Source organism: Sylvia atricapilla, chromosome 13 (assembly GCF_009819655.1).
Source record: "Sylvia atricapilla isolate bSylAtr1 chromosome 13, bSylAtr1.pri, whole genome shotgun sequence".
Lineage (NCBI taxonomy): Eukaryota > Metazoa > Chordata > Aves > Passeriformes > Sylviidae > Sylvia > Sylvia atricapilla.
The window spans coordinates 5,621,077-5,641,497 of record NC_089152.1 but is presented as its reverse complement, the minus strand read 5'-3'; the positions used below and the strand labels follow the sequence as shown (position 1 = coordinate 5,641,497).

Genomic DNA, 20,421 nt, shown 5'->3' with positions numbered 1-20,421 from the left:
CTTTAAGGAAAAAGCAAAATTTTCTGGATCTGACTTAATAATTTTGTGGTCAATTTATGAATAGAGTTGGAATTCATTATGGTCCCTTCCAGCCTGTTCAACCTCCAACTGCGTTGGTTAAACCTTTAAATATATGCATGTTTTTAATATTCAAATGAAGCTGGAGGTGCTCACAGCAGAGTCAAATCTGATAATCATGACTGCAGAACTTTCGTGGCAGAAAGACTCCTGTTAATTCCTTTAGACCCAGGATTTCAGATAGTGTGGGTGCCTTAAGAGTCTGCAATATGGTTCTTCTCCCAGGCATAATTTGTTTTCAAGGTAAAATATTGCTCTTGAAATAGGACCTGAAGTGTCTGTGGAGAGCATGGAACATGTAGAATAAGGAATGCCTTGGACCTCTGGTGCTGAACACAAACACCTGGGGTTTTTGTCTGCTTCTGAATTAGTGAGGAAACATTTCATGTCACCCTTCTATCACAAAACAAACCCTCACTGTCAGTGCACATCACAAGCTAAATTATTACATTCAGCCTACCTGCAGTCTCCTTAGAGTTTCAGCTGGGTCCAATTTCTCTTCCTCACTTAAAATCCCGCAGCCTTGAGTGGTTCAGCTGCAGGCTCTGACACTGAGGGCTGGCTGCATTTTGGTGCTGGATGAAATAATCCCTCTATTTAGTCTGCACAGGACTGTTAGTAATGTTTATTGAGTGCTTTTTGTGTCCTTTGGGATAAGAGGCACGCTATAAACAGGAGACGATGTTAATGTATATGAATAAACAAAGGTGTTAACGTGTGCAGAATTTGTCCAGGCAGAGTTAAATTGTTTGTGCCAGGTTGTTAGAGAGTGTTTCTGCATTAGGGGATATGTTCTGGAAAAAGAGATGCTGCAGAACATTGAAGGGTTTTCCTTCACATATTTACCTCAGGAAAGAGATTTTACAAAAATTGCTCAACTTTAAGACCATGAGCTCTGAGACTGGAGTGCATCCAATATCTTTATGATGAATGCCTCCAGGAAACTGTCTTTGCAATAAGAAACAACCCATGTTTTAAAGGCTGTGCTGTTGGGATGGAGCAGTAAAATCCCCATTATAGCTGCAACCAAAACCTTCACTTAAATCTCACCAGGCTGTAGGATGAATCAGAAAAAAAAAAAAAGATCCGTCCATTCATAATAAGACCTTATTAATTGTTTCCCTGACACCTGTGACATTTCAAATGTCAAGTATTAATCATGGATACATCTTTCTGTACTCTCTGATGATTCTGATCTCTTTTGTGAAGGGCTTTCAAGAAGTCTGCAGCGTGTAAAGTGGCACTGTTGTGTACAGATATTTTTTTTGTATGCATTTATATATATTTAAAGATCCCCGTCATAATTTGATTAACTGTGAATGGGAATACAACTCCACGGCTAGTAAGCTAACCTCAGCACCTTTTAGTGAAATTTTAACATGTAATTCCCTGATAAACAAATATTTTAATCCCAAATTTACTGCAAACTGTTTTCAAATACTATTTCTCTGCAAAACGAATTAAAAAATGGGGGAAAAGGAAGCTACATGTGAGGGCTTTAAGTCAGAAGAACAATTTAAAATGAAAACTAAAGCTGTGTGGGACTAGAAGCTAGTATAGAGGTGTAGATCTCAACACGGATCAGGAGGAGGAAGGAAAGCATTTAACTAATTGTGGTTAAAAGAAAGAAAATGATACAGTTGTGTGCACAATGCATTCTTAACTTACAGATCTGCAGCCCCTCTAGATTGTGCATTCAGCCGCTTATGTGAAAGATTATGTCTGAATTTAATATGTAACATAGGAAAAGATGACAACAAGCAGAGCTATTCTACCCTAAGATAGGATTACTGTCGAGAATTTAACTCAGGAGATCATTTGCATCACCTAAAATACAAATGTTCTGAGAGTTTTGCCCTTTGCATTCAGAGCAGGCGATTTTAAACAAAAGTGGATTACCTCCATTAGTCTGATTCTGTGCCCATCACAATAGTCTCTTACCACTTTCCTGTGAAATAATTATCTGTAATAAGATCTTGCAGATAGAAAGCTGAGAAAGAAGGAAAGGAAGAGTTTCTGTTTCAAGAGAATGAGGGAAGTAGTTTGGAAATCATTAGACTCGTTTTAATAGTGTGGAAGTGTTAGTGTGGAAATTGCTGAATTTATATAGTAAATTGAATGTCTAATTGTTTTACCGAGCTGCATTCTCTGCAGTCTGGTCAATTATGTTGTATAACCTCACTGAAACAGATTGTCTTTTTTTTGTTTGTTTTTTTTCTTAAGCCTTTTGCCAGTGCAAATGTGGATTTTCTTTTCAGCTCCTCACAAGAAAATATAGGCATACCTTGAGTGAACACAGATGTTTTAAGGAAAGTTAGTTTGCTCAGAAATCAGACATGATTTGAGGAAGAAATACTTACATTCCACCTCCTGCAGTTTTCCCCTCCACATGTGCATCCCTCCAACCCCCACATCCTTATACTCCATCTTTTCTTTGACCTTATGCGAATCAAATTCTTTTAAGAAGAGAAATTATTCCAATTTGTCCAAACAAGAGAGAATTATATTTAACTTTGACATATGGTGGAGTTTGAGGTTATCTTTTGGTGGGGGATGCACCATTGTCTCAATAAGTTGTGCCTTACCCCGTGGAAAGTTTTTTTTCTGCCTTACCCCGTGGAAAGTTTTAAACATAAAACACAACTGCAGCTTTTCCCAGTTGTGGGCTGTGTTGAGTGGGTGGTGTATGAAATGCTGATGTGGGAGACATGGCCTCTATTGCCAGCTGAATCACAGACCAGCTGGGTGACCTTGAGATTTCCTCTCTCCTTCCTTCAGTTTCTCCATCTAGGACAAAAAAACCCAAACAAACCCAAACCGACAAAAAACTAAGCTCCAAGATAAGGATACATCCCCCCTTTTGTGCTGATACCCGAAATGTCACTGAAACTGCTGCAGCCTGAGACACAGTGGTGTTAATGCAGCCAAGGTGATGTTGACCTCCAGCGTGGAAGTGATAAGGGCATTTTCTCAGAAAGAAATAAGGTCTTTTTCCCTCTCTTTGTTGTTGTTTTGTTTTCCTTCCCGCTGTAACTTTTCCTGTCATATTTTTCTGAAGAGCCTAGGTGTAGCAATGAGCTTTAAATGCAACCTCTCACACTTGGAAATGGTGTTGAGAGGCAGCCTACGCGCCCGAGCCGTCTTGGTACTCTGCCTGGTTTATTTTCCTTCTCTTTCAAAGCACTTGAAAGCAGTTAATAAGAGTAAACTTGAAACCTGTTGTACCTCCAGAGCAGTGGAGAGAAAAGAGCACACTTAAGGCAGAGTCATTCCCATTGATTGTGGTCATGGGAGGCTTAAGGAGTTGTGTTTTAATACACAGAGCAGCTGGACAACTTAGAGACTCATCAGAGCAGTGGCTTTTACTTCATAACACGGTTTCTTGGGTTCTCAGGCTGAAATGTTTTGAGTTTTTTTTTTTTCTTCTTCTTTTTTTTTCACCCCCTTTAGCATTCACAGAAAATAGGCTGTTAAGAAGCGGAAAGCATGCAATTTATAGCAGATGGGCATAAACTGCTCCAGCTCTACTACTGGAATGGGATCAATCAGGAACACTACATGCACCATTTACCCAGAAGAAACCCACCTGGGGGAACCCTGTGGAATTTTAGCCTATTAAGACAACACCTTAACAAGTTTAGTTTAAATAAAAACTTGTCGGCAGGCATTAAGTGAAGCAAAACCCCTTGCTCTCCATCATGCACTGCCCCTCCCTTTGAGGAATGTTCCTCCTCCTGCAGTGTGGCAGCAAACCTTCTCCTTCCTTATTTTTTTTTTTTTTGTTTTGGTTTGGTTTTTTACCCTTTTTTTCATCTGTGACTTTTGTTCAGCCTGTTCTTACAAGCCAAGACCCATGGAGGTTCGAGAAAGTTCCACTCCATTTACTGGACCTCTAAATAGAAGGCATTTAGCCCAGCCAAGTGATTAGACTTTTTGTTGCATTTAACCACTCCCTTCATGTGTAACTGGCTGCCTGGTGATCTCTCTGCTTTTGCTCATACTTGTATTTTATTGTTGTCTCTTTATGAATGTTTCTCTTTTATCCTCTTTATTTTTATTTTTGGGGGAAGCATCAGGTTAATGAAACATATTACGTGCAAGGAGTGGGTGGGAGGGGGCTTTTAAGACAATCCTTCCCTTTGGGAAATATAACAGTACACTGAAAATGTAGCTCTAGTAAGGCTTGTAAAAGAGATTGGGGCATACAGTATAATGTAGCATAAAATGGAGTATGTGACTTTAAAGAAACTAATCTATTTTAGGCTAATGTTTTAAATTTTGCATTTGCCCCTTTTCTTTTCCCCCAGGTGAAATAAAATTGTGTTTCAAATCCACCACAGAACCCTGGGGGATTTTAGAGGGGAAGTGAGGCAGGCCAGAGTTAAGTTTTCTTCCTGTACTTGTAGCCCAAGCCTTTTACCTTCCCTCACCAGTAGACAGACCAGAAAGCAAAATCTGACAGTAAGTGCAGCAGAACCTGCCTAATTGGTTTCTTGTGTCTAATTTTGGAATGATTTTTTTTTTCACTCTTTCTATCCTGAAGAAGCAATACGTTTTGGTGCCTGCTTGCTGCTGAAATAAATATAAATGTTGCTTTATTTATTTTTTTTTTACCATCTCCTTTTCCTTATTAACCCTTGGCAATGTTGTTGCAGGTGCCACGTTGACATTACTGCCCTGCCAACAAAGCAGACCAACTGCTTGGAGCTGCCTCTGGAAAAACATCCAGGGTCCCTGCTGATGCTGATTGCTGTTGCCCCATGTACAGGAGTGTCTATCTCTGATTTGTGTGTCTGTCCTTTGGGAGACCCCAATGAACGGCAACAGATTTCTCAGCGTTACGTGAGTTTGTATTTTTTTGTCTTTTTTTTTTGTCTTTTTTTTGTCTTTTCTTTTTTTAATAGTCAAAATTGCAGAAAAAATAAAATTCTCCAGTCATATGAACATGTCCCCTACCAAAGAAAAGTATTAAATGGAGTGGTTGCATTTCCAACAACAAGAAGATTGGCAGGGCAGATAGACCCAAGCAGTTTGGCTGTTTGTGTTCGTTGGGTTTTAAACTAATGCTGTTCTTTGCAAACTTGAATCATATTAAGATGTTATAATGGGGAATGAATATCATGAAGAGATAATAATAATGTTAGCTTTATTCCCTCCTTTGGGGAGGTTATTTTCAGGACTTTCAAATGTTGGGAGATAAAGCTTTGTGATGTCTTCCACATCCTCAAAAGCTGCTCAGGAAGGAATAAGTGTATCTCAGGTTGTGCCAGGGGAGGTTTAGATTGGATATGAGGAAACATTTCTTCTCCAAAAGAGTTTTCAACACTGGAACAGGCTGTCTGGGGATGTGATTGAGGCATCAGTGCTGGAGGTATTTAGAAGATAGACAGATGTGACTTCTAGGGACATGGTTTAGTGGTGGGCATGGCAATGCTGGTTAATTGTTGAACTTGATCATCTTAGAGGTTACTTCCAACATAACTGATTCTGTGATAAGTTATTTAGTGCTCCAATAGTCTCTGTTTCTTACTGAATTACAAACAAAATGCATCTTTGTGCTTTTCTCCTTGCAGTGTATGAAGAATTCCTTTCGAGACATAAAGGACATCGGCTTCTTACAAGTCAAAGTTTTAAAGGCAGTGGACCTGATGGCAGCAGATTTTTCAGGTATTTTATTTCTGTTTTGCAGCATATGATGCTATAATGTATCACAAATGATAGACTTTGTGCAGCTCTGTCAGTTGATCAAGGAAAAGTAAATCATCCCATCATCTCTCCAGCAGTGAAACCTGCCTCAGGGAACTGAGATACCAAATGGCTTTGACTGCCAAAAGTATGTGGGAAGGTCCAGTGGATGGAGATCTTAATTTCCCATGAGACCTGAGCAATCTGACAGATAACTTTTCAGCAGCACATCATGTGAAGGTTTTTTTTCCATCAGGAATATGTAAAATAAGAGTTGATACAAAGCGATGGTGCCTGAAAAGCACCTGCAAAGCAAAGCCTCTCCATCTTCTATCAGGTGTCTTGTGAGTTTGGAGCAAGACTGAAAGATTTTGAGGTGTCTGGTGTGGTGCTGGGTGTGTGGGTTTGGTGTGGGTTTGGGTGATACTGGAGGCTGTCACCTGAAAAAGAAAGCTTGTCAGCAACGTGGCTGTGAGTGCAATGCTTTCTCTTAGAGCTTATTTGAGGCTTCAATTTGGGAGGACCTTTTTGGTGCTCTTACCTCATGAAAAGTATGGATTTTCCAGTGAGCTGTTCCTCAGGTTGTGCTTGGTCCTGACAGAAGTGAACGCTAACACCTTTTAAAACCACAACTTTATATTCTATCTCTGGGGAAGGTCTAGGAGGTTGATACTTTTCTGTAGAGACTGCCTGGATATTATTATTTTTATTATCATCTTCTCCAGGATTCTGGAGACCTTTTAATTCCCCTCTCTATCTCACAGCAGCTCATAATTCACAGGCACAGCATTGTGTGTTGTGTATTTGCTGACACAGTCATTTTTTTAAGATAACTTGTTGATAAAGCATGGAAAGATGTAGAAGGAAAATGTTCTTGCCCCATTCCCTCATATTTGTGAAGGCATTGTTGCATAAGAGAATGCTGCTCCTAAAAAAAGGAGCAAAGGAGAAAGCCCACAATTAATCATGGTACTATTTTAGGCCTATATTTAATTCACTGCTTAACTCTCAATTGGAAAATAATGTTTACTGCAGGGAATAATACTTTAAGGAACTAAAGAACTCAGTTAAAAAAAAAAAAAAACAAAAAACCAAACAAAAAACAAAAATCCACAAAAAAATCCCCAAAACCTGTCAATAACGAAAGATAACTTGTAAAGAAATCTATATCTAAATTGACATAATGTATAGGTCCAAATGGAATTGGGAGTGCAACTGCACCTTGCTGACTAATTTAATTTAATAAGTGTAGCACAGCAGAGCAGCCCCAGCTTTGCCACATGCCAAGAGTTCCATCTAGAAATATGTGAGGTTTTAATATAGAGACAGAATTCATGGAAAGAGCTGAGCCCAGAAGGTTATTTACCCTCTGGAAAACTTTGCTGATGCTAAAGCAGTTGCATCAGTGATGGATTTGGCCCCCTGTCCCTCAGTACTCAAACAGGAGCATGTGGGTGGATAATGAACATTGGAAGAGACACGCAGGTTCTTGATTCTGCAATTCAAAGACTTTTCATACAGAGTATGTGACACACATTCCTTGTGCATAGCACAGAATGAAATTCTGCTTAAGTAAAAGGTTACTCAGTCTGTCATTATATTCAAAATAACCCAGGCTTTGAGCCTGATTCATGAAGCAAATGACAAATTGTTTTTCAATGGCAGTGCTGAAAATATCCTAGTATTATGCTGTAATAGACCCACCAAATTGCAAAAGGATGCAGCCATTTTAGGTAAAAATAGCATAATTTCTGATCATGAAATGAGAGACATAAAGATTAATTATCTGTTCTGAGCCATTCATAAATGATTAGTGCAGCAATTATGGGCTTCCATAATAGAGCCCTCCTAGAGCAGTGCCATATTTCCTGCATTGCCAAGGAGACTGCTCAGATTTATTGTTATTGATAAAAGTAAATTCAAAGTCCCAGCTAAAAATCTAATAAAGGGAAAATCACGGAGGGAATCAGAGGTACAAGATTTCCAAGGGTTAATAGAGGAGCAGTGTGAGCAGGTAGTGTCCCCTCCCTGTCCCTTCCCAGGGCAGTCACCAGCCTTAAATCCCCCAAGTCCTGCAGACCGGTGGGTCTGATGAGTGTAATGCCACCTTGCACCTTATTCCCACAGTAAAGATTGGATTTTGGTGTGATTGGGATTTCTGTCAGTTGCTTGTATGTTGTCATCATAGATTTTAATTGCAAGTTTTTAGCCCGCTGTAATAACAGTGATCAGAAAACACACACTATCTGCTTTGGTTTCGAGCAGTGTTCTGAAAATCCATATTTTACTCTTGGACATAAATTTTTGGGCTGGTTTCCAGACAGCTGTATCATATATGTAGAAGCTCTTCAGCCACAGCTAGCCCAGTTTGAGCCTTCCATACTTTTATATTCCTAGATAATAGTTCTGTTGACGTGGAAATGACTTTTTCTGCTTTGTTGGATGTTTTCTGTGTACGCATGAGAGTTCTTCTCAAACACTGCATTTGCTCACTGACCAAAAAATAGCATTCAGAATACCAAATTATACAGTGGGATTGTTTTTGGCATATACCAGTTTGCATTTCAAGCAGTTTCTCTGAAAGGCTACATGCATTTTCCACACTTATCAGGGAATGGGCATGTAAGCTGAAAGGGAGAAGACAAATAGATTCCAGTAATACACATGGTCTTTAAACTTTACCAGTATTGACGAGTTAATACCCACTGTTTACATACTGCAAAGATTCCTGTTTAGTTTATAAACTTCTGAGAATAAGACCCTTAAAAGCTCTGCATTAATAATACAGAAAATAAGGATTAAGAAAGGGACGGCTTTTTGCTTAAATATCTTGTTTGTCTGGTATCTAAATCCTTGCATTGCTGACATATTTAGTTGCCTACATAGAAGTTAGGCTGGAGTGTCTGTGGCTGAGTTGTACTGGAGATGAGATTAAATCAGATACTGAGCCAGACATGCTGATAAGGGGCCACTCTGCTCACAAAGGAAACTGCTGAGCTGCAATGAGTTGGGAAAACTACAAATTCATTTAATGTGAGTGATCAAAAAATACATTAGCAAACATGTGTTCACCTAATAGATTCCATGTTGACATCCTTCTTAAGAGAGGAGGTTTTTTTCTTTTTTTTTTTTTTTTTTCTTTTTTTTTTTTTTTTTTTTTTGTTTCATTTTGGTTTGGTTTGGTTTTGTTTTGGGAGGGTTGGTCTGTTTGTTTGCTGTAAGTACAATACCTGGAACACGCATGGATTCTCCAGTTGATGTTGGGTTTTGTTTAAACTGTGGCATGGTGTAGAGCCTTCATAGCTTCAAGGACTTGCTCACATGGAACTAATTGAAGAAACGCTTCTGATTTCAGTCAGTGTCATGCTTCTTTTCTCATGATGTGGATACTTAATCCTGTAATCAACTGAAGAAGACCACAGGCTCTAAGCAGAGGATAAAATAGGGAGTGTAACAGCAGCACTGCTCCTTCTCTGGCTCAGAACAATGGTGCTGCTTTGCTAAGGGCAGCTGAGTAATTGTCAACATGAACAGATCTTTCTTGCTGTAAAGACTGAGAGATGATTCACTGAAAGTCTCATATTTCAGGCATTAGAGTGAAGCCCCCTGAGTGAGCTATAAGGTAAGTGTTGGAGTTTCCAGAGCTGGGGATGATCAGAGATATGGGTTTTTTTGGAGAATCATTCCAACAGAACGGGGCACTTTGCAGTTGCTTTAATGGATCTAGTTTTATTTAACCAGTTAAACCGTTGTCCATTTAACCTACTGCAAAGAAGGACTCTACGTACTAAATACCATAACTGGTCCACTTAATTTTTTTTTTTTTTTTCTTTCCCTAGGCAAAAGTGATCCTTTCTGTGTCTTGGAGCTGGGAAACGACATGCTTCAAACACACACTGTTTACAAGAACCTCAATCCAGAGTGGAACAAAGTTTTCACATTGTAAGTGGATTGCTTTGGAAACCATGCAGCAACTCCAGTTAGCAGCTTAACTGGGAAAGCTATTGACTTTGGGAAAATACAAAGGTCAAGTTTAAGATATGTCATTTTTTTCGCAGTCAGAGAGGATGTTGGAGAAATCTCAAATATGACTTAATTAAAGCCTTTTGCCTTTTACTAGTTCTTGCATGGAGTTTATTAATAGAAGTCATTAAAAGAAAAATTACTGTGATATTTATAGGAAGAATCATGAGTAGACATAATGGAGTCATAGCTTGATCCAAGAGATAATGTAACAGAAAGTTGAGACCAGATACTCACGCCTACATTTTCCGTAACTTAAAATAAAATATGTTTCATTGAACCTTGGTAGAATCCTTGTTTAATTTGAAGTAAGCAGAGAATAAGAGCTCACGTTGGTTTTGGTATATCTTCTGAATTTAAACTAGTCAAATGCACTCCAAATTAGATGCTTAAATTTTTATGGAAATCAAGGTATTCTTTTATTTGTCACTTTATTAATAGTAAAAGTTATAATTTAGGTATTGCTTTAAGGCAGCCAAATTTTTTAATCTTGCTTTATGCTGACAAAGATTTTTTGTGAATAAGTGAGTGGATTAAACGTCCCCCAAGACTGCACCAGTCTGTGCAAAGGCTGGCAATGAAGCATTTGTGGCATTTGCATCTGTCCACTGGAAGAACAGTTTGAAAATTATGAACTTCTTGCTAAAGCAACATCCATAAATACCAGGCTGGATGAGAACAGAAGAAAAACTATCTGATTTCTTTTATAGAAATACTTTGCTGGATTTCTGTTTAATTCAGGGGCGCAGCTGAATGCTTGTCTCTTGCAGTCCTTTCTCATACTTTGTTCTCAAGAAGCCTCCACTCATCACTGTTTTTTCTGAGACTGTGCCAGCAGATGAGTCTTGTCGGATGTTCAGCCAGCAAAATAAATCCAATAACAATCCAAATTTATTTTATTTAAAAAGAAAGTTTGTGTCTGTACTTCCTGTGGGTCTCAGAAATGTCAGCTATGGCCTCTCTCTAACTTTCTTACTGATGTTGCCTGGCTAATCCAAGCACCAAATCTGCAGACCCTGTCAGGCACTCGCATCTCTCTTTAGATTTTTGTCCATTTAAAAAAAATAATTAAGCCCCTTAAAAACTATTGATGATTTAGATTTATTTTTGGAGCAGTAGTGGATTGTTTGGAGCAGTGTGGGTTGTTTCAGCTGGAGCTTTCAATACCATTAGAAAGCCCTCCCCAGTATATTCATGTTTTCTGCAAGAGATCTATCTGTGTGTGTCACTGTGCAGCTTTAATGCAATGAAACTTGGGTTTGAATTCAGCCCTTGACCTCTCCCAGTCACCAGTACTTTCTGTTGGAGAGCTGAGTTTTACATTGATAGCATCACCAATACAAAGAAATACCAAAAAGTCACTGTCTGGTAGTTTCTTCACCTAGTTATGCAACTGAAACATGAGGGGAAAGCTTGGGGAATAGCCATCACTTGATTCATTTTGGGGGGAATTTAATTAAATGCTAGTTATATACCCCAGGGTAATGCAAACTTAATTAGTAAAACAGTAGTCTCAGATCTTTGTGGAGGAGACTGTGTGCATGTGTATTGAATATTATTTTTTATGTGTCTGCACTTTTTTGTTCCAGCCCTATTAAAGATATTCACGATGTTCTAGAAGTGACAGTGTTTGATGAAGATGGAGACAAACCCCCTGATTTCCTTGGAAAAGTTGCCATCCCTCTGCTGTCTGTAAGTTACCTTTACCACATGTATCATGATTGGCTGGGAACAATTTGCATTTTTTTCCTCCATTGCACAAAACCCCACGGATTTAAACAGGTTTTGTCATCTATCCATGCCTTAGTTGGCAGTGTTTATAGCCCTCCTTAGTGTAACAAGCATTGTCAACCTTAGCACAAATTTGGTTGATTGGAAAGCAAATTGCAGAAATGTCCGTACTTCATCAGTGCCACAGAGGTCTGAAAACATACTTGAGTTGTTCTGTGTATTTCCACATCATCTTCTGAAGGTAACATTTTAAGCACGTCTTTGTTCCTTCTTGCTTCTTTTTACTCCAAGAAAGTAATTGCACATCGCAGTAGGATTGACTAGAGATAGCTGTTGTTACTGGCGCAGCTGAGTGAAATTACCTAAAAGGGGTGTTTTCCACTCCACAGTGCTTTTAAAGACTGGTGGCTTTTGTTCTGTAAACAAATATGTGAGGAGTGAGCTCTACCATGGGAGTATAAAATCAAAACTGGAAACAAAGCGAGCTCAGGGGAAAGTGGTTGCTCTGGAGATTAAGGAGAGTCGAAGCTTTTTCAGAAACAGCCAAAAAAGGGCCAAGCTAAAGAGAGTGGAACATGAAAGGATCATTAAAAGACTTTAATAGAGGAATGAGGGAAAAGCAGCTTTGTGTTTGGTGAGGCTGATTTAATTTTGAAACAAGACTGGTAGCAATAGTGAGCAAACCAGATCAAGAGGACCTAAACAGCTCCATGTGTATGTGCAGAGTCACAGAAGGTCCTGGCAGTTTTTACAGTAACGTGCAGGAAGAACTTTCTAGGCTGTGACTTATTAAATCAATTAGTAGATGAGGCTTGAAACATCATGAGACTCTTGTGTCATATTAGCCAAGTTGTGCAAACATGTTTAGCTGTGAGCTGTGAGGCAGTGATGCTTTGCAGGAGGCTCCCTGTGCCCAAGGGAGGCTGTGACAGATATTTGTACTTGAGCCCTGTGCAAACGTGTGGGGTGGTGATTTGTTGTACAAACGTCGTGGTGTGATTCTCAGCATTGTCCTGTGCAGGAATTGGACTCAAGGATCCTTGTGAGTCCCTTTCAGTGATGACATTCTGTGATATTCTATGATGACATTTATGCTTTCCATATATAACCCAATCCCAGCAACACAGGCTGCAGTGAGATGTTCTTGGTAATAGCGCTCTCAAATAGGCAGATGGTGGATCCTGATTGAAACTGCAGAGTGCAAAATTGCAGTCTTCTTCTGAAACACTCCTGTGAAAGCAGATTCACCTCTGCACAAAGGCTGGCACACACCTTCCAAGGTTAAGGCAAGAGTTTGAGTTTTAGCAGTTGGCTGCTGCAGGGAAGGCAGTGATGGATTGTGGGGCTCTGTCCCAGCAGAGACTGGAGAAATGGGAGACTTCCAGAAAGAAAGCAAAGGTCCCATCTGATCAAGGCAGACACTATAAGCCTCACAGCATCAGCACAGTTTAGGTAAGGGGCCAGTCAAGATCAGAGAGGGGGACTGAGATATTTGGTATTTCCAAATAAATAATGAACTGCCCAGAAAACTCTTGAACTGACTTAGAAGTTATGGTCCTAAACTAAGGAACACTTTATAGTGGTAAAGAAATAGGTCTATGTGCTCCATTTTTTTATGATTTTGTCTAAATAACTGTATTTCTTGTATATGTGAATTAAAAGAAGTATGGCTTCTGAATCTCTTCACGGAAGTATGCATACTTTCACCCACCCTGTGCTGTTCACATGGGTGTCTGAAACAAGGGGAACCCCATCAATTTAGGGATACAAAGAGCCTAAGATAAAGGAGTAAATACTGAGCTCTGAGTGGCCCACATGCTGTTGAGAGCTTTACAATGCTCTTCCCTCTGTGCCTCAGACTACGTGATCTTTTTGGGGATATTTTAGATGGTTCATCTCTTTTTGTAGCTTGAGTTGTTAATATCTCCTATTTTAGAATAATACTAGAGTCAGTTGGGCATGGAGGATTATTTGATGTTTACAGGGAGGAAAAAACCTCTTAACATCTTTTATTCCATTTTTGATCACTTTGTTAATTTCTCCCCAAGTCCTCATATCTCTGATGTTACTGGAAGAGAGTGGCTGGAGCAGCTGCTCTCCTGCAGACCCAGTGCTTGCCAAATGGCCTGCATGGTCGGCAGCAGGCTGTGTGGGCTCACAGTGAGAAGATGTTAGATTTGGATTTTCTGTTGATTTTATAGGCATTTGTCAAGTATCCCTTAGGAAGCATGTAACAAGGCAGAGGAGGGGAGTGCATGTGTGTGGTAACATCCAAACTATTCAGTGTAGGTTTTTCTGTGTCCAAGGTTTGGGACAAAAAATAAAATAAAAATTGTTTATGCTTTCCTTTGCCAACTGATCTTCTTCCTTCCCATCAAAACTTCCCTGCCTCGTATTTCAGTCAAATCTAGTGTAAATATACTCATCTCTGCTTCTGATTAAAAACATTTTGCACCTATTAACTTGGTCTGCTCAGACAGAGAACTGTAATTTTCTAAGCTCTTTTTCTTCAAATGGGAATTTCAGTGTATGTTGTCATTTTGACTGTAACTTTGAATGTATGCTTTGAACCATTTAGATAAATATACGAAAAGAGAACAAAAGTTAAAGACTCAAGGAAGCCTCACAATCATGTAGGTTTAATTTCTGTATGTAATCAGGCCTAATATTTGCCTGGCATGGAATTGTCTTTTGAAAATAGATGTGCTTTTGCCATTCTTTTTTCCTGCTAAAAATGCACAAGTTTGACTTGTGAGCTGTCAGCACGTGAAGTAAGTTTACTTCAGGAATTGTTCATGGATGACTAGATTCTTTTCTTGATGAAAAATTGCCTTGAATAAAGTATATGTTGAAGGGATATGAAATGTTTAATTAATATGACACCGAATTTTGGGTTGGATGTATTCAGTAGTCCCACACTGGCATTTTGCAAACATGACTACACCCTCATCATCACATTAACACAGGAATAACCTTACAGCACAAAAATTCAGGGATGGTGAAATTATGTATTATTTCTGTTCATCCTTGACTGTGATCTAGTGTTATTACAGGAACCAAATAAGAAAAATAGAAAGCTGGGCAGCATGAGAAGAGTTTTAAGGTGCCAAATGATGGATAAAGCTGCAAACTTCACATTCTGGTAGATGTGATAAAGCAGGATTGGATAAATACACATTTTGCTAGCAATAAACTCAATTTAGGGACAGAGGGAGAGAATTCTGTAGTTTAACTTTTTCATGTTGATCAACCTATTGTACTTTTTTTCTCCTGTTCTTTTTGTCAAATTACTGTCCTCCTCCAAAGCCTGTGTGAGACCTCATCTCAAACACTGCTCTGATCAGCCACATTCACGATTTACACTAGAAAAGACACAAATTAGTGCTGCCATGAAATCCAGCAAAATGGATCCTTCTGTTGGCAGAGGTACCCATGGAATGTAGCTTGGCCAAGCCTTGGGCTGGGAGGGAGATCCTGGGGTGTGGGGAGTGAGAGGGAAGCCCATGAACACTGAACAGAGCAGGCTTTTGTGCCAGAAACTGGAGAAGAACCTGGGCAACAGAGAAGTAGGGCAAAAACTTTATTACTTCAAGAAAGAAGTTTGATGGATTTTGGAAGTTTTGTAGGTTCTGGGGGACTTGAACTAATTATCAAAGAAGTCCTTTCTATCTCTGTGTTCCTTTGTGTCCTAGATCTTAGTAAAGGCAACCGTGTGCCTCTTTGTGAGGGTCTGTCTTTTTTCTTCTGCTTCAAGAGTCTCCTATCTCCTAGAAGGCTGCAAGTTATTAGAGACATGGAAGCATATAGTGTGCTTCAATGAATTTGAAAGCAGAGTATATCAAATATCCTCATGTAGAAAGGCCTTTGAGTGAAGAGTTGTAGCACAGAATGGAATGTTTTTTATCTGCTGGATTATCAGCTCAGAGTAGTCCTCAGCTGCACCCTTTTTTTCCAGCCAACAGGAAGAGGTCTATGAAATATTCTTAAGTGCCAGGCAAGGTCAGTAGCCAATGATAGGCTGAAAACAAGGAGTGTGCCTTTGGCAAGCTGAATTGTCTAAAGGATGGCCTGGATTCAGAGAGCAGACACCTGATGATTGCACTTACTTAGCACTTGACCATAAGTGCACAGTCCTTTCCAGGAGAAAGTTTTAGAGTCTGAGAAAAGTGAAATGGCTGTGTTTATGCAGTGGAGGCAGCTGTGAAATGTGCTGTCTGTTCTGACTTTTATCCTGATCATGAACCAGGATTTTTGGAATGGGGAAAAGGCCCTCCCATCTCTTCTAGGGAAAACAATGTCTTGTTTCTTACATCACATTCTCCCCCAGCCACTTGCTCCTTACTGAAAAGGTATCAACAGGGGTATTGTCTCAAGTGTCACCTAGGATCCTTGTGCTCTCAGGGTTTTCAGCTCCTCCCCAGACTGGCTTGAAGCCCTCATATGAAAGCCCTGCCTGCTTTCTTTCAGTCCATCAGCTCCATATCTCTTTGGTCTTTGGATAGCAGTCCTCAGCCAAAACCCCAAATCTCCATTCCACTTCTGTTTAGCCCTCTTTAGATAACAGAAGGTTATTCAGCGTGGAGTGTTTGGGGTAAAGAGTTTTGGGGTGAAGGAACAGGCAATTTGTACAAAATTGGTTCAGTGCATGTGGCAAGACTGAGGAGGAACAAAAACCACTTTATCCACGTACAGGTGGATCAAATACGTGCCTTGCTTTTATCTTTTCCTGGGGAAATAGGTCCTTTGATAAGGGGAGGTGTGTGTCTATTACAAGACAGCTTTATGTTATTCAGGGCAAAAGGGATGACATTGTGCATCAGCAATGAGCTCAAGCAGGAATATCAGAGGTCCCAAATGCTTTAGATGAATTACCCTTGGAGAGTAGCCATTACCCTCTCCACACGTCACGGGTGTTGATGTACAGAGGTTTAACCCAGCATTCTTCTGTCAGGTCATCAATATATGACATTGAATCTGCATCGAAGCTGGATACAGAGTGAAGTTTTCTTAAAATCAATGTAAAAAAAAGCGCCTCTAAACCATATTTCTTTAAGACAAGAGCAATGAAAAAACACGCTTTGCTGCGTAAGGGTCCTGTCTTCTCCGTGTTTTGTGTCATATCAATCTTGGCTTTTGCTATTTCATTAAAATTCCCAAGCGGTCAGAAGGTTGTTGCTTAATAGATTTAGCATTGGCTGGCTACATCAATACTGTGTTTAGTCACATTTGTTTTACTGGGGACATCTGTGCAAAGAGTTTAGCAAATATATTCATTCATTTGAGAAGAACCTGGTGCACTTTGGACCTTGACTGGATGGTGGTCTCGTGTACCTCAACATTTTCTTCAGTTAGAGGCAACTTCAGGCAGTGTTTTGCCTCAAGTGCCTCTGTAGCTTGAAATATTTATTGCAAAAAAGAATTTCAGCTCTTCTTCCAGCTGATAATTCCCTTTTTGTGGTCCTGTATGGAGAAGAGATGTGGCATAGAAGATACAATTCTTTCTGTGAAAATATGGGTATGGTTTTGTTTTTCTGTGTTGACTCAGGAGAGGGAAATGCCCCAAATATCAGAAATTCCCATGGGATGGAAATCCAGACTGTTTTTCTGAACGGTGACCTTGCAAAATGCAGCATGTGGGTGTGGTAGGCACTGCTGTCCTCGTGTTAATCCCAGGGTTAGGTGCAGTCTTGCTTGGTGGTTGAGCCCCAGAAAGCTCTTAAGAAGCTTTCAGAGAATGCAGGCATTAGTATTCAGTGAGGATATAAAGCATCATCAATAAAGGAATAATATTGATTATGTCTCCTAAAGGTGCTTACCTGCAGATATTTTCACATTTAATTTGAATATTCCTTTCCCTTCCTTATCTGTGAGTAGATGTTAAGATAAGCTGTTTTAGACACAGATATCAGAGCTACTCGTTGAGTCAAATCCGTGTGACATCATCAGGTTTGTAGCAAAAGGTGTTTGGGTGACCGAAGGAACCTGATCCTGCTGACATTCAGGTTCATGCTACGACCCCAGCCCTGTCTGCTCTTTTTCACAGCTGGAGAGCATTTAAAGAGTCCTTGGGAATAGCAGAGACCGGGGGAAAGTACCCAGAGAACAGAAAGAAATAGATGCAAAATGAAATCATTCTAAACTGTCTGTCCCTCGGGTTGAGGGAGGAGCTGAACAGAATCTGAACTCCCAAGAGCAATGAAAATGAGGAGTGTTTAAGACTCTTTTGCATGTTTTCTTGTGGGCACTGTTTAGATACCAGTGTAATCTCTATGCAGTCATGGGTCTTAGAATTACCCTATACCTGTTGTTGAGCCACACTGCCCTAGCACACTGCCAAAACTGTAAGGGAGTCTTTTGTTTGGCTTCTTTTTCATTTTTTTTCCTTTTTATCCAAATGACAATGCAATGGAGACAGGCCATTTCATAGCCTGCCATTCTTCTCTTGTGCTTTTTTCCCTCTGAAGAAGGTCTAAAGCTAAAATATCTGCATGAATGTTTAAGTCCCAGGCTGTTATAATTGCACATCTTTTTCCAGACCGTTTGAACACTTAGAATTAAATATGCCAAATAAATCTGACTCTAAAACTTTATTTGCACTGCATTGCTTCCTGCCCTGTTCAATTTAAGAATAACAGCAACAATAATAATGACACCATTCAAGAAGTTTCCCAAGCAACCCCTATTTACAAATACAGAGGTAGAAATAACTTGTTATTGATTCAAAACTTACTGTTTGAAAACACCTGCAGATACACCCAAAATGTTTGATTCAGCTCCAGCTCTTGAAATGAAGAGTCTTTTCCCTAAAGCATTTTTTTTTTGAGTGCAGAATACCACAGTATCAGGCTCAAATACTCAGAAACATTTCTTTTCCTTTTTCTATCAATTTAGCTCTGTGTCACATTTCTTTTCCTTGTGGGTATATGCTCTTCAAAGACGTAAGAAAGACATTTATCCTAAGGAATAGGAAGAGGCCTTCCCCACATGCTGTTGCTTCTGGTGTAACTGGCTGAAATGTGATGAGAATTATGTGTACCTGAAACACAAGAAAATTCAGCTCCAAAGTTAATAACCATGGAGAATCCAGAATTAGGATATTGTGGTATATACTGAACATCTGCCTCTCTGCAGACACAGTGGGAATGAAGTAAATTCTGTCCTGTCACGGCAGAATCCATGAATTAAAGCTCAGGCTAAACCTGTTGCTGAGGCATCCTCTTGTACCAACAACCCTAAACTAAATCCTTCTGTCTCAGTATCGCAGCCAGCAGTAGAGCCATTTACCCTTTCATTTGTAAAATTTAACTAAATCACTGCTTTCCAAACAAAATTTTGTTTTCCTTCAGTAAATTTAATTTTATTTTTGCCTTTTTTTTTTTTTTTTGAAAGGGGGAAAAGCAAACTGGTGAGGGAGCAGAAACCTTTATGATGGGTTGACAATGCTGTGAGTGGCAGTTGGCCCGAGGACCTTCTGATGCCAGTCCATTTGGCCCCAGAAAAGGGTTTATCACTTTGGCAGCACTTCTGTTTTGATGCAGCAGGACTGCAAAATGTTTTTTTTTACCTGCCCCTTTCCCTGGGAGCTGCAGCATCCTTTGCTGCCAGCTCCAGCACGGTGTGTGCTCTCTTGTGGTGAAAGCAGAGGTGCTTTGTGATCAGTTTAGTGTTACTGTTTTTATTTATTGGCATTGAATGAATCCCACATAGGTGTCTGTAACTGTAAAGGTTTGGATGAGAAAATAGGAAATAGCTGGAGTTCCTGGCTGTACACCATTGAGGATGCAAAGCTGGTCCTTGTGAGATTCCTCTTCCCTTTCAACCCTTAGGCAAAAATCCCATCTACCCTTTGACAAGCTGTTTTGGTATAGAAAGGGTGGAGCAACATTGGGAAAGAAAGTGACCTTTCCCTTGTCTTGTGAAATCACTTTGTTCCTATTACACCTTTTTTTTTTTTCCCTTACTCATTTCTACCATGGTTTATAGGAGTGCCTCTTCTAAATGCCAGAGCAGCAATAGCCATTTTAAATATGGTTGCAATTTCATGCCCCCAAATTTCCTGCGTTATCTTTAATCTTTGATCATTACAGTCCCTCAATATAGCTTTTTGGGAAGCTGCAGTTTTTTATGTTACTGCTGTTTAGAATTAACTGGTCTGCTTCCTAAAAAGCCAAATGTTTAATCAATACATATCCTACTGTGTATAATAAATACATTTCTGCCATCATTTTTGAAGAGAGAATGCTTTTGCTTTGAGCCAAATAGTTTACAAAATGGCAAGGAAGGTATTTTGTTTTTGGGCTGGTTGTTTTTTTTTTTTTTAATAGATGCTTAATGAGATAGGGCCAACCGGTTGATCAGAGCAGAGAAGTGTATTGAAATTCAGAGGTGGGGTGGGGGGAGAAGTCTTTTACATGAATTAGTTAATTTTGAACATTTGCTACATTAGCATTCGCTCCACTTCAGCCGATTCATTTCTTTGGATTGCATTTGTTTGCTGGGTAATAATTTCATAATGCTGCAATAAACTAAGCATTAAGAAGTGGTTTCGTGTACTGGAGTATGCAATAGGTGGGTAAAGTTGTTGTTTGTGGCTCTTTTCCTAAACTTTGGAAGAAAAATCCCATTTTAAACTTGCAATAGCAGAGGCTGATTACTTCCCATCAACTCACTGGCTTCCAGGGCAGAATTTTCAGACTGGTTATTGCGTGCACTGCTCTACTATAAAGTACAAGGTCTGAAAATTAAAGTTGGACCATAAGAGATTTAATCTGCAATTTTATAGGTCTCTAATCCAACGGTTGTTTTGTATTTCAGGCTCCAAGTATATTATCAGGGATTGGGGGAAGTTTGTATTTTTTATTCTTTTGTGCTTGGGTTATAATTATTTATTTGTTTGTTTGCAGT

At 39.5% G+C, this 20,421-nt stretch overlaps 1 protein-coding gene across 1 annotated transcript in view; it reads left to right on the top strand.

Moving 5' to 3' along the window:
• MCTP2 (multiple C2 and transmembrane domain containing 2) overlaps positions 1-20,421 on the top strand; it is a 100,929-nt gene that overhangs the window by 33,999 nt on the left and 46,509 nt on the right. The window contains exons 10-13 of the mRNA XM_066328277.1: positions 4,734-4,920; positions 5,652-5,745; positions 9,603-9,705; positions 11,376-11,478. Coding sequence (XP_066184374.1) covers positions 4,734-4,920; positions 5,652-5,745; positions 9,603-9,705; positions 11,376-11,478 — 487 coding nt within the window. The remainder of the gene's footprint in view (positions 1-4,733; positions 4,921-5,651; positions 5,746-9,602; positions 9,706-11,375; positions 11,479-20,421) is intronic.